This window comes from Trichechus manatus, unplaced genomic scaffold (assembly GCF_000243295.1).
Source record: "Trichechus manatus latirostris isolate Lorelei unplaced genomic scaffold, TriManLat1.0 scaffold00054, whole genome shotgun sequence".
Classification (NCBI taxonomy): Eukaryota; Metazoa; Chordata; class Mammalia; order Sirenia; family Trichechidae; genus Trichechus; species Trichechus manatus.
Genome location: NW_004443990.1, coordinates 14,959,139 through 14,972,941, shown reverse-complemented (window position 1 = coordinate 14,972,941; position 13,803 = coordinate 14,959,139). Strand labels below are relative to the sequence as shown.

Here is a 13,803-nt window from a genome sequence, read left to right as displayed (position 1 = left end):
TTTTTTTTTAAATGGTTGCTTCTAAAATTATTTATTTGACCTGGAAAATTAAAGTTTTTTACCAGGTACTTTTAATTAATTTTGGTTGGTACTTGGTGACCTCCTATTCATGTTCAGATTAGGTATTTTTTTAACGTAGCAAAGTTTTTCTCCATTACATCTTCAATGTGGTTTCTGTTCTGGTCTCTTTTTCAGGAATATCACTTAATAATAGGTTTAGCTCTAGTGTTTGTCCCTCAGATGTACCTTTGATTGTTTTCATCACTTTGTCCTTTGAATATTTTAGAAGCTTTTCAATCTTGTTTTCTATCTCATTCATTTCTGTAGCATAAACTCATTTCTCTCCTGCTGCTTCTTCTGATTTAAAGTTTTCTGTGCTATTCTTTCTTTCCTTGTACTCTCCTTCTTTTCAGATGTCTTATTTCTTCTTTGATAGAGTTCATGATTTAATTTCTTTGTGCGAACAGCCATCTAAAATTTTTTTCTTGGCGAAAACCTTTTTCAAAAATATGTGCTTTCTCTACTTCTGCATATTTTGATACCTCCTTTCATGGTGAAGAATCTTGTCATTGGTTCTATTTTACAATTTTGTTGTGTTTACTAAAGTTTTTTTTATTACTGGGAGTATTCAACTGAACGATTAAATTTATTTTGCTTTAACAAACGTTTATTTTTTAATTTTTAAAGAATGAGGCCCGTTTAGGTAGATCAAGTGGTGACAGTTTTATGTATAGTATGTGAAAATATCATTTAATGAATGACCTGTTTCAATAAATAGAGTATCTATCTTTATTCCCATTGCTACCATTCCAAATAAAAAGTGAAGCACATTAAAGACTCTGGAAATATTTTTGTTTTTATTCTTTTAATAAAAGGGAGGCAACCTTTCCTGTTTTCCCAGTTCTGAATTCTACAATGTATTGTTGACTCTCATGTGCCCTTTGTTGTGTGAGCATTATTGATGAAGCCATTAGTATTAAATTTGAAATGTTGGAATGTTTTATAAAAACAAAGATGTAATTGTAACTATTTATAACAGTATAAATTAAGATCTTGAGCAGACCTGTTTCCTAGATAATTGCTGGCATGGTGATGATAGCAAGCATTGTGTTTTGTTTGTTGTCAGTATTGAGCTCATTGCCTGGCAGAGTAGAAAGTATATATTTGAGTAAGTGAAGGAATGAATGAGTGAATGATAGAAAGAAAGAGAGAGATGACTGTTGCTTCATGAAATAGCCTGCTAGGTTAATTCAGTGATATTCTTATTTCATACTTTTTTCTTAAGGCTACTGATGCCCGGAGGGCTTTTCCTTGCTGGGATGAGCCTGCCATCAAAGCAACTTTTGATATTTCATTGGTCGTTCCTAAAGACAGAGTAGCTTTATCAAACATGGTACGTACATGTTCGTAAGTATATTTAAAATTTTAATAAACTTTTAGCATATTTAGTTTGCTGATTAGATGGAATAACATGAAACCACCTAGAACAGTGCTTGGTACATAATAGGAGCACAAATGTTAGTTTTCTTTCTTTCCAATAAGCCTTCTTCTTTTTTCTTAATTACTTTATTTGGTAGGTATCTTAGTTATCTAGTGCTGCTATAACAGAAATACCACAAGTGGATGGCTTTAACAAACAGAAATTTATTCTCTCACAGTTGAGGAGGTCAGAAGTCCGAATTCAGGGTGCCAGATCTCGGGGAAGGCTTTCTTTCTCTGTTGACTCCAGGGGAAGGTCCTTGTCATCAATCTTCCCCCGGGTCTAGGAGTTTCTCAGCACAGGGGGCCCAGGTCCAAAGGATGCACTTCGTTCCAGCTCTGCTTGCTTGGTGGTAGGAGGTCCCTGTCCTCTCTGCTCAATTCTTTGATATCTCAGAAGAGGTTGACTCAAGATACAACCTAATCCTGTAGATTGAGTCCTCCTTCATTAATTTAACTGCCTCTTGATAGCAATGGGTTTTTAATCCTGTCCCATTAACATCATAGAGATAGAATTTACAACACATAGGAAAATCACATCAGATTACAAAATGGTGAAGAATCACACAATACTGGGAATCATGGCCTAGCCAGGTTGACACACATTTTTGCAGGGGACACAATTCAATCCATTACAGTAAGATTATTTACTTCTTTTAATTTGGAGATCTAAATAAGTGACATTATCTGGAAGAAAAAGGTCTGACTTTCTTATTAAATACCAAAGATATGGACACATAATGAAGTGTATTTAGATTGTTGGCTGATTGTATTCTTGGAATATGCTCTCTTCACCTATGTCATTGATCTCATTCATAAATAGTCACCGCTTGAAGTGTATTGTCTAGAACTACCTTGTTTAAGAGAGAGAATAGCCAGTAATATGACACTGGGAAACTTGAAAAAGCCTAAACCAAAAAAACCAATCCTGTTGCTGTCAAATCGATTCCAACTCAAAGAGCAGAACTGCCCCATAGGGTCTCCAAGGGGCGCCTCGTGGATTCAAACTGAAAAAGCCTACTACACCCCAAAATAACTGGCTTTTGCCCTCCTTTATGAGTGGAGAGAATTCCATGATTAGAATGCCATTCTTGTCTCCAGTATTCTCAGAGAGGAGGCTAATGTGTTAAACAGGAATATTCGTTTATACTTCAGAGTGAATGAATTTATCAGGTCTGTTCTTGAACAAGTCTTCCTTAGAAGAAAGAATAGAATAGAGCTTGAGGAAGCTAAGAACCTGAATGGGGAAAAGAGGGAGAACATCAAAGGGAAATTAAGAATTCTGAAGGTGAAGTATAGTCCCTGGGTGGTGCAAATGGTTAATGTGCTCAGCTGTTAACTGAAAGGTTGGGGGTTGGAGTCTACTCAGAAGTGTCTTGGAAGAAAGATCTTGCAGTTTACTTCCAAAAAATCAGCCTATGGTGCACAGTTCTGCTCTGACACGGGGTCACCATGAGGCCGAATCAGCTTAAAGGCAACTTTTTTTTTTAAAGTTAAAGTAGTAGTTTCTTAATAGGTTTGCTTAGAGCCAACCTTGGTACAGAGAATGCTCTAGATCTAGAAATCTATTCTCTTTGAAATGGTGGGTACCACAGTTAATTTTATTTTTATTAATAATTGTCTCCCATCCGTATTCCACTTGAAAAGTTTTGAGGTCTTACTTAAAACACCCTACTACTAGCTACCTGTTGCTGTCGAGTCGATTCCGACTCATAGTGATCCTATAGGACAGAGTAGAACTGCCCCCATAGGGTTTCCATGGAGCAGCTGGTATATTTGAACTGCCAACCTTTTGGTTAGCAGCTGCAGCTCTTAACCACTGCACCACCAAAGCCCCTAAAACACCCTACTACCTGGCATATAATAGGTATTCAAGAAAACCTGATTCCTTTTTTAAGTTCCTGGTGGGTTTAACGGTTTAGCCCATCAACTCCTTATAGTGTGAGTGCTTTATCAAATCACTTTCCTTCTTAAAAGGAAAGATCTTGACAGTACGAAAGCACTGGATGAGTTGGGGTAGAGAAGTAAGCTGTGGTAGAAGCAGAGGAAAGGCAATCAGGCCTACTGTTTTTTGGTTAGTGTTTGCTGTAAGGTGTTTAATGTAATTCTGTTTAATTTTTTTTTCTTTTAAGAATGTAATTGACCGGAAACCATACCCTGATGATGAAAATTTAGTGGAAGTGAAGTTTGCCCGAACACCTGTCATGTCTACATATCTGGTGGCATTTGTTGTGGGTGAATATGACTTTGTAGAAACAAGGTCAAAAGATGGTGTGTGTGTCCGTGTTTACACCCCTGTTGGCAAAGCAGAGCAAGGAAAGTTTGCGTTAGAGGTAAATGTACTTGAAGAGGATTGTTCCAACAGTCCATAACTCCAGGTTGGGGAATTTACATTTCTGATCAGTTATTAGTACAGTCATTTATAGTTTCATCTAAAATTTGTTATGCTACTTTGGTTTTATTTTTAATAGAATTTTGGGAGTACCAACCTTGGTGTTGCATTAACATTTTATAAGATAATGATTAAAAGAATATGAGTGGAATTTATTTATCCAGGGAATGGTTGGGAAAAGATATAATTATATTCTTCACACCAGGTTAGAAATGGCATAAAGTTGGGCCAATATATACAAAACCTAGGGCTGAGGCAGTCTTTGGAGATAGATTCCTGGGGATTGGTTTCTAGTAACTTGAGATACCTTGACCTGCAACAGGATTCCTTTGTGGAATTCTATATGAATTACAATAAAATATTTATCAGATGGTACTTTTGTTTATACTTTTGTAGGTTGCTGCTAAAACCCTGCCTTTTTATAAGGACTACTTCAATGTTCCTTATCCTCTACCTAAAATTGATCTCATTGCTATTGCAGACTTTGCAGCTGGTAAAGTAAATTTCATTTTATTGCTGAATTGTAATAGCTTTTCTTGAATTTTGTGACTTTGAGGAATAAGTATGTATATATCAATAAATGTTTGTATTTATTTTATGAAGGTGCCATGGAGAACTGGGGCCTTGTTACTTATAGGTATGTTAATGATGCATTACCCTGCTTATCTTTTCAATCACTGATTTCATAAGGGCTTCTTCACTTCTAATCACAGTTGAGTAGCTTCTACTTTATGATCTGTTGTAAATTTTCCTTTCTGTGTGCATTTCAGGAATGCAGATGGACCCCCTCTGGTGCTACTGTCTGAGGGTGTAAGATTTTAAAATGAGCATCTGGCATCAGTAGCATTTGTAGATGTATTCTTGGCTGAGTTTCTAATTTCGGTGCCTTCTCTTCCTTCCAGTAGCTATTTATCCAGCTTGAAGAACCCTCCCTAATTTCATATAATCTAGCCAAGTTTTTACATGTCTGTCACCGTAATATAAACATGTGGATTGTATACTTTTTAAAGCAGGATCTGTAAACGAGTTTTTGCCTTCTACTTTCAGCTGCCTTTTTAGATGAGCTAAGTTTTGGACAGCCTACTTAGTGTCCTTTTTGGGATTGTGGAATACAGCTCTTTCCCCTTTTCCTCTCCCCGCTCCCCTTCTTTTAATGGAAGGACTGTCTTCTCTCTCTAGCACGATAAGCTCTAATCCCTTCGACAAAGCTTTTCCAAAAATTCAGGCATCTATTCTATCAGTAAACTGATAATTAAACTTGTGTTACATCTTTTATCTTTTATTGTGTGAATTTTATTGGGGTAGTCTTTAATCTTCCTAGAACTTTTTCTATCCTGTATACTCTGAGGAAATGTTTTCTTGGCATCTCTAAAGCCTAACTTGACCATCTCATTTACTGTTTTGAATCTCCCCTACTTGTGCATGCCAGCTTTTATTGTAATACTATTATTTTATTGTTTTTTTTTTTAAACACAGGGAGACTGCATTGCTTATTGATCCAAAAAACTCCTGTTCTTCATCACGCCAGTGGGTTGCTCTGGTTGTGGGACATGAACTCGCCCATCAATGGTTTGGAAATCTTGTTACTATGGTATTTAATATTTTTAAGTGCTCAAATATATTTAGCTTCATCCTGCAGCACGTTATTTTGGCTACATGATATTCCAGGTTTGGCTGGAATGTTGCGCTAAAAACAATTGAGTAATAGAAAAAATTTATTTTAAAAGGTCCACCTTGAAAAATACTTAACAGAATCTCTGTTTTGATCAAGAGCATGTAGACAATCTTCATTTCACAGAAAACACTCCTTAAAGTGACCTAAAATTTGCCTGCAAATGGGGGGAAAAAAGTCAAGATAGTAATTTGGGTGAAAGAAAGAGATTCCTTTTTAGAGGTGATTGACCTCATGCAGTGAGATTCAAGGTTAACTGTAGTTTTTTTATTCATATTTACTATGTAGTTCACTAGCTAAAAAGTAACCTGATAAATAATAAACCAACCTTTGATTAGGTCAAAATGTTCTTTAAAAAAAAAAACAAAAACCAAACCTGTTGCCATCGAGTAGATTTTCACTCATAGCGACCCTATAGGGCAGAGTAGAACTGCCCCGTAGGGTTTCCAAGTAGCAGCTGCTGGATTCAAACTGCTGACCTTTTGGTTAGCAGCCAGGCTCTTAACCACTGTGCCACCAGGGCTCCAGAATGTTCTTAGGAGTTAGTTTTTTCATTGCCTAAAATGTTAAATTGAAATTGGATAGAAGTGAAAGCAAAGAAATGGCAGAGCCACCTATAAGGTGTATTAAAAATTCCAGCTACACCATTGAAACCTTGGTTTATTAAAATGTTTGCAGTGAATGATCTCTGCCCTTCAGTCTTGACCTTTCACTCTTATTCTAAATAAATACTGTCTATGGAAGCCAACAATGTTACGGCTTGAGAGCACAGGGCTTCATAAATCAAAGAACTGGAGGTTTTGAAGCCAGCCAAATTACCTGGCAGCATTTTAGGCTGCCAAAGTGCAGAACTCAACTCGGATATTGGTTAAGTCCATATGTCACAGAAATAAACAAGAAAGTAAGACATTTAACAATGTCTGAGAGAGTTTCTAAAGAAAGTCAACCCTTGAAAGTAAACCCTTTCCTTTTGCTTTGGATATTCAGGAGTGCAGAAGTGTTCCTTTCTCCTAATGCAGCAAGTTTGCTACTTCCTACCAAACAGAATATTTTTGCTCAGCTTTCAGAAAACTTTTATTTTTTATAATGTTGTTTTGAAACCACTAGCAATAAATTTTAGCAGGTGAAATGTGCATTCATTCTTATATTGCTTTTAAACAATCTTTTACTGGATTTGGGTAACTATTCTAATTATTAAGGCACTTCGCTGCTAAAGGTTGGCAGTTCGAACTCACCCTGCAGCCCTGCAGGAGAAAGGCTTGGTGATCTGCTCCTGTAAAGATTGTAGCTTAAAAAACCCAGTGGCCAGTCCTCTGTCACATGGGATCTCTATGAGTTGAAAACTGACTTGATGGTACCCAACAACAATAACAACATTCTAGCTATTAGATGCCAATTGTTTCATAAACCAAAATTCCAAGGGCTTACAGATAGGCTGGGTTTAGCTTTGTACCAGCTTATCTTTGTGGAGACTACTAGTTAAATAGCATAAAGCACTTAGACAAATATCCACATATCACTTAATATTGAAAATACTTGCCCTTTTCAGAATTTCAAAAAGCCCTTTTATTTTCATCATTGCATTAATCCTTTAGCATCTGTCTTACATTCGTATATTGCTTTCTTTTCATAAGAGATTTAATCAACTTTAATGAAAATTAGATTGAGATCTCTTTTTTAAAAAAAGTTGATTTTATCTATGACCCAGTATATTCTTTGTCTATTCCACTTGATATAAATTCTTATTAACAGTTGAGAATTTTAGTATTCCATAAATGTTTAAACACTGTTCATTACTGAACTACTTATTACCACATTTCTGTTAATTTCACATAATTCTTATGTCAGCAGTACAGCTTTTGTATTTATCTAGAAAGTTTAACCCATCAATCAACAATGGCTTTTTCCAGTCATTACGGAAATAGTCTCCACCTTTCCTTGCTTGACCCTGTTTTCTTTCAATTTTATATGATGATATTTTTCATCTCTGCTCTTGCCTGCATGTATTTTCTCTCCCCTCTTTCCACATATGGGTTTATTTTTTGTGTTCTCCCGCCCCCCATCTTTTCTGCCTTTACTAGTAAAAAATTACACTTAGCAATGTTTTGGTAATGTCCCTCAGGCATAATTCTGATATTACTAGTTGGCCTTTCTTGGCATCTCTTTTTAGGCTTCTCTTTTTTTCAGAGTTGTGAGTTATTTACTAAATGTTTTGAATTGAATTTTAGTTCATTAAGTTGTTAGGTTTGGAGTATAGTAGAAGGGACGTGAGTTTTTCAAACTAGTAGAATGACAAGCACTTTGGTTTTTGTTTTTTTGTTTGTTTTTTTACATATTTCCATCTTTTGGTTTTAGGAATGGTGGACTCATCTTTGGTTAAATGAAGGCTTCGCTTCCTGGATTGAATATCTGTGTGTAGACCACTGCTTCCCAGAGTATGATATCTGGACTCAGTTTGTTTCTGCCGATTATACCCGTGCCCAGGAGCTTGATGCCTTGGATAACAGCCATCCTATTGAAGTGAGCCATACTTAAAACCAGCCATTGGTCTTTGACTGCTGTCATTTTTAATGAAATAAGTAATTTGTTAGAGAGATACTTAGGACTCTGAAAATAAGAGAAATTACATGGGTGACTTCACATTACTTGTTTTTATAGTTCATATTTCCAATCTTGAAAATCTAACAATACTAAGTTCTAATTAATATTTCTTTTTAAGATAGGCATTATAAAAATTTGGTCTTTGTATAGGCAAGCACTGTGTACCTATAAGCGTTCACTAAATACTTTTTTTATTGAGTGGTATGGGAAGATCATACCTGTTGGGTAATAGGCTTAGAGGAATGCTGTGATTCCATTGTTTGTTTCAGGAAAGTTCTGAACATATCCTTTTATTGTTGTCATTGTTTGTTTTGTGCAAATTTTAATTCTCTTGACTTAGCCTATCCTTACTTCAGTAAGTTTATATGTATAAATTTTGCCTCCCAAGAACTAGAGTTATAATCCTGTTTGACATATTTAACAAGGTTTTATATAATTGTAAGCCAGTATAATCAAGAAATCAAATGTTTTTCATCTCTCCCTTCCTTTCTCTCCTCGAGAGTAAACAGATCCATAGTGACTTGTCTCCCAGTAGAGGTGAGCCAGGACTGGAACCCCGGCCTTAGGAGATGATAGGCCTGCTTCTGTTATGTATTCCATTTTAGTAGGATCAGTTACTATATTTTTTGAGTGTAGCATCTATGCATTCTAGTTTGTAATTATGCATTATAAGTGAGCTAAAGGCAGAAAAGTATCTTTTAAGTTAGAAGGGTTTTCCTAGAAAGCTTTTTATGTAATTCAGTGTTACAGGCTGTCTGCTTCCTGTCATAACCCTGAATCACACTGTCTGCCAGGTCAGTGTGGGCCATCCGTCTGAGGTTGATGAGATATTTGATGCAATATCATATAGCAAAGGTGCATCTGTCATCCGGATGCTGCATGACTACATTGGGGATAAGGTAAGAAAGCCAGGTGAAATCGTAGAATTTTGCATATTATTAGATTCTAATTGGAATAAATTCCTAGATAATTTTTCTATAATCTGGGAGGACTTTACCATACTCTGGCTTGTCTTCCTTTCTTTTCATACTGACTATAATGGTTTCTTAGATGAATGATGTGCAGGTATGTTTGGGGTGGGGGATGAGAGACTGTATAAAATTCAAAAGCAGTGGTTTCAGGCAAAGATGCATTCTTAGAAGGCAGTAGGTAATAGAGGGGAATTTTTTTTTATTGTACCTTAGATGAAAGTTTACAAAGCAAACAAGTTTCTCATTAAACAATTAATACATATATTGTTTTGTGACATTGGTTGCCAACCCTGCTACATGTCAGCACTCTCCCCTTCTCAACCTTGGGTTCCCCGTTACCAGCTTTCCTGTCCCCTTCTGCCTTCTCGTCCTTTTAGTCTCGTTTTGTTTTATGGGCCTGTCTAATCTTTGGCTGTAAATTTTTTTTTTAAAGTACATCTGACACTCAAGTAATTTGTAGAAATTTGCTTTTGAGTACTGGTATGCAAATGTATTATATGAATTCTGAGATCTGACTCTCATGGATTTAAAAAATTGTGTTTTCTCAGGACTTTAAGAAAGGAATGAACATGTACTTAACAAAGTTCCAACAAAAGAATGCTGCCACAGGTAATCTTTAATAGTTTGACACAGAAATGAAGAGACAAAAAAAGTGTTGACATTCTATCCAGAATGGGACATTTTCTTTTTGTTCTAAGTGCTTAACTTGCCATGTGATGGATAGGAAATAAAGTTGACTTCTTTGAAGTCATATATAGTAAGTCATTGGATCAACATAAATCAGGACCCGTTATCCTTTTGGTCATCCTCCAGTATTATTCTCTCCATAGCTCAGTAGTTTGCCACTTTTAAAGAGTCTGAGAAAGGTCTGTTTACCTTCTAGAGCTTGCTCTTTTTGGTGATTGGCTGGTTTTATTGTCCTAAATTGGTCATTTAAAATAGCTGCAAATTAATCATTTTTAGGAATGAACTCTTGGAACTGCAGAGTTTCAGTGTAGTAAAATCTTAAAACTTTTAATGTATAGTGGTCTATAATTTATTGGATATCAGAATCAAAAGGAAAAATAAATGTGTCAGAGTTGCTTGATCATGAAAAAGTTTGATTTGGAATTTTGAGTTCTTCAGTGAACAAAAATGTTGCAAAAGACAGAAAGGTTTGTGGTAGTTCATGTCTGGTAGAAGGACAGAGGTTCAAAGAGGGCTGAGCCTGAGCTGTTCCTGAGGTTAGTGGCCTTTGAATTAAAAATACAGTGTCTGCCTTTTTGTTCTGGCCAGTATATAACCTTGACTGCTCCCCACACTCCCATCTATAAACCCCCTCCCCTGTAAATTTCCTTTTTAGTTTGTAAAATGGAGATCTGTTCTTTTCCTTAAAGCAGAGGTAGAGAAAATCTACTTTTGCAAATTTTGTAAGTCTTCTATGTATGTGTATGTGGGGAAGCCTGTGCTTCTTAAACTTTAATGTGCGTATATAGTCACCTGGAGTCTGTTAAATTGTTTCTAATTCAGTAGCCCTGGGGTGGTGCCTGAGAGTCTGCATTTCCTACAAGCTCCTGGGTGAAGCTAGTGCTGCTGGTTCTTGGGCCACATTTTGAACAGCAAGGCATACCATTTAACATTTTTGTTTTTTATGAAAGACAATTGGCAGTTCATATACATTTCGGTTACCATTCATGGTCTTCATCCCCTTGCAGTAGTTCCTGTGTCCTCTTGTCTGTCCTCATTGCCCTTACCTTAGGTCATGCCTTCCTGATTTTCTCCCCTGGAATTCTGCAGTTTGCCTACTAACTCACTGCTGCTTGCCTTGCCCCTCTCCTTTTATTATCTCTCACACTGAGGGTAGAGTTACCTTTCTATAAGTGAATATCTAACTGTATTACCCTACTGATTAAAAATACTTGAGATGCCACATTCCTTTCAAGATAAAGTCTGTGCTTGTACTTTGTAAGACTTTGTAAGCCCTGAACAATTCAGTCCTGACTACTTTCTTAGCCTCATCCACTGTTACTGCTACACGGGCACCGTCTGTTCTTTGGCCTTATTGAACATACTGCTGTTATTGATATTTTCTGTCTTTTTTATACTTTACTATTTGTACACAGACCATTTATTCCGTCTACCAAGAATGCCTTTTTTCTCTTTTCTGCCTGATAACCAACTCATCTACAAGATGCAGACCAAAAGTCCCCTCTTATGAAGCTTTTATTTTCTTTGGCTTTTTCTTTAAGTGTGTTTCCTCTGTGCATGCCACCATTTTTCATGTTTGTTATATATATTTATTTTCACATTTTATTATATTTATCACATCGTATTATATTGCTGTTTTACCTTCCTTACCACAAGTGCTGTTTGACTATATGAATTTTACTTCAGCCTCAGTAGCATTAAGTATTTTTTAACTTCTGTTAATTGAATTGGTATAATTGTTTTAACTTTGTGAATGATTAGTAGTGATGTTGAACATGTTTCCGTTTGTTGGCATTTCTTCTTGTTTGAAGTCATCGTTTGTCTTTTGTAATTTGTAATTTGTCTTATAAATTGGTGCAGTTAGTAACTTCTAAACATATAAGACCAGTTTTTATAATAGAGTTTACTTAATGGGGCAGTGGGGGTAATTTTCCCCACTGTTGTTTCTTAAACCTGAAGAAACCAAAGAATTGGTCAGCAGTGGAGATGCTAAAGTGTTAAGAATGAAATAGAATTTCTGGTTTGTTTAGGAAAATAAAAATGTAAACATCTTAGATTTTCATTGTGTTTATCTTCTAGAGGATCTCTGGGAAAGTTTAGAAAATGCTAGCGGTAAACCTATAGCTGCTGTGATGAATACCTGGACCAAGCAAATGGGATTCCCCCTCATTTATGTGGAATCAGAACAGGTATACTTATAAAAAGTCCTTCAATTTGTTTAATTTTATTAAATTTCTTTTCTGTACTTCATATATTCTAGGTGACATTTAAACTGACCCTTTTACTCTTTTGTCAGTGATTTACTATCTCTCTAGTGAATTATTTGCTCCCCACATCATTAAAATTATACATGCTATAGTAGAAAACAAAATCTTGTCTACTTTTACTGTTTCCAAGGAGAAACTGTAAACTTGTTGATATAATTCTGAAATCACCAAGGGGGTTTATTTTAGTAATGCAAGGTTGGTTTAACATTCAAAAATGAAGCAATTTATCAGAATCAACTCACTGTCAGTTGGTTTGGTTTTGGTTTATTGATTCATAATCCCCACATTAACAGAATAAAGTAGAAGAAACACGTGATTACTTCAGTAGGTGTAGGAAGAGCATCTGGTTAAATTCAACACCCATTTATAGCATAATTCCATAAAAGTATTTTTTAATGCTGGTTGGGTAGCAATGTGATTTTTATGAGAATTGCATTCTTGTTGGTTGAACTGTTACCTGAATTGATTGAGTACTATAAAATGAGTCATCTTCCAACAGGACTGAGAATTACACATCAACCTTTAATGCCTATCAAAAAGTTTATCTTAGTTCAGTTTCATTATATGAAACCAAGAAATTGTTGCTCTTAAATTTCTTTGCCATGTTTTCATGAGCTGCATGGGGAATTAATTGCCGCGCATTTTCAGGGAGGAAGATTCGTAGCTCTCTTTTTGGTATCTGTGTTTGTTCTTGTGGTCCTGCATTGTCTGTAAAGCTAAGTATGTTTTACACAGAGTTTCTTGATGTGGCAGTCACTAAGATAAGTTAACAGATCACAGTCACTAAGTCAACAGAATACTTCCAAAACGGACTCAAATTTACGTGGGACATTTTAATGCGGAAGCTTGCAGGATACCCTTCCAGAGCCACATCTTAACCATAAACGTATGATTTTTTTATAATCAAGTATACACATTGGGGGACCTCTTAGGGTGGCTGCAAGAATCTGAAAATTTAGGGACTGCAATTGAGCATCTCTGGTGGGAAAGAATACCTGTAAGCTTAGTGGGGCACCCTTGTGAGCATTCTTTTTCTTTCTAGTTTTCTTTCTCTACTTTGAACTAATCTCTCATAGATGAATAAATCTATGAATAAATATGAAAGAAACCATAAACCTTGTCAAAGGATGACCTTTGTCGTGAAACACACACAAAATAAGTGGAAGTAAAAAACTGCAAATAACTAAACAGCTAGATGCAACAATGGCATGTTCTAAAAAAAATACTTCAACAACATGCAACTGTTTGTTTCATTTATCATTTGTTATTATGCCCTAGAAGATTTAAAATAACACAAAATATAACAGATTGAACTTGACACCAACCCTGCATATAGATGAGTAGTTTTCTCTTTACCTGCCTGTTTTAAGAATAATAGCACACAAAGATGATTGACTGATCCTTTCACCTTTGGAAATGTCATTCCCTCAAAGACTATCAGTACCTCAAAACTATTAAACTGTTTAATTACTATACATAAAGCAGAATATTAGGCCAGTAATTTTTTCTTCAGGCAGAGCACATTTTAAGAGCATAGTAGTTTATCACTTAGAACAGAGAACATTAATACCTCACTTCCTCCCAGCATTATTGAGACTCAACTTTTCCACACAGCTACTTCAAGATTTTGCTTTCTTTGTTTTGTTGTTTGCAAGCACAGCCAAACTCATCCTCCATTTTATATTACAATACAAATCTTGCCTGTGGTTCTTAATTGCTTTAAGAATAGGAGAG

General features: G+C 35.8%; 1 protein-coding gene across 4 annotated transcripts in view; it reads left to right on the top strand.

Annotated features, from left to right (window-relative positions):
- NPEPPS (aminopeptidase puromycin sensitive) overlaps window positions 1-13,803 on the top strand; it is an 86,879-nt gene that overhangs the window by 55,068 nt on the left and 18,008 nt on the right. For 3 of the 4 annotated variants that reach the window (XM_004378002.1, XM_023732806.1, XM_023732805.1), the window contains 9 exons: window positions 1,286-1,393; window positions 3,612-3,812; window positions 4,268-4,364; window positions 4,475-4,508; window positions 5,348-5,462; window positions 7,899-8,063; window positions 8,939-9,043; window positions 9,664-9,724; window positions 11,882-11,991. In XM_004378002.1, the coding sequence (XP_004378059.1) occupies window positions 1,286-1,393; window positions 3,612-3,812; window positions 4,268-4,364; window positions 4,475-4,508; window positions 5,348-5,462; window positions 7,899-8,063; window positions 8,939-9,043; window positions 9,664-9,724; window positions 11,882-11,991 (996 nt within the window). The remainder of the gene's footprint in view (window positions 1-1,285; window positions 1,394-3,611; window positions 3,813-4,267; window positions 4,365-4,474; window positions 4,509-5,347; window positions 5,463-7,898; window positions 8,064-8,938; window positions 9,044-9,663; window positions 9,725-11,881; window positions 11,992-13,803) is intronic. The other variant, XM_023732804.1, reaches the window with a different exon arrangement.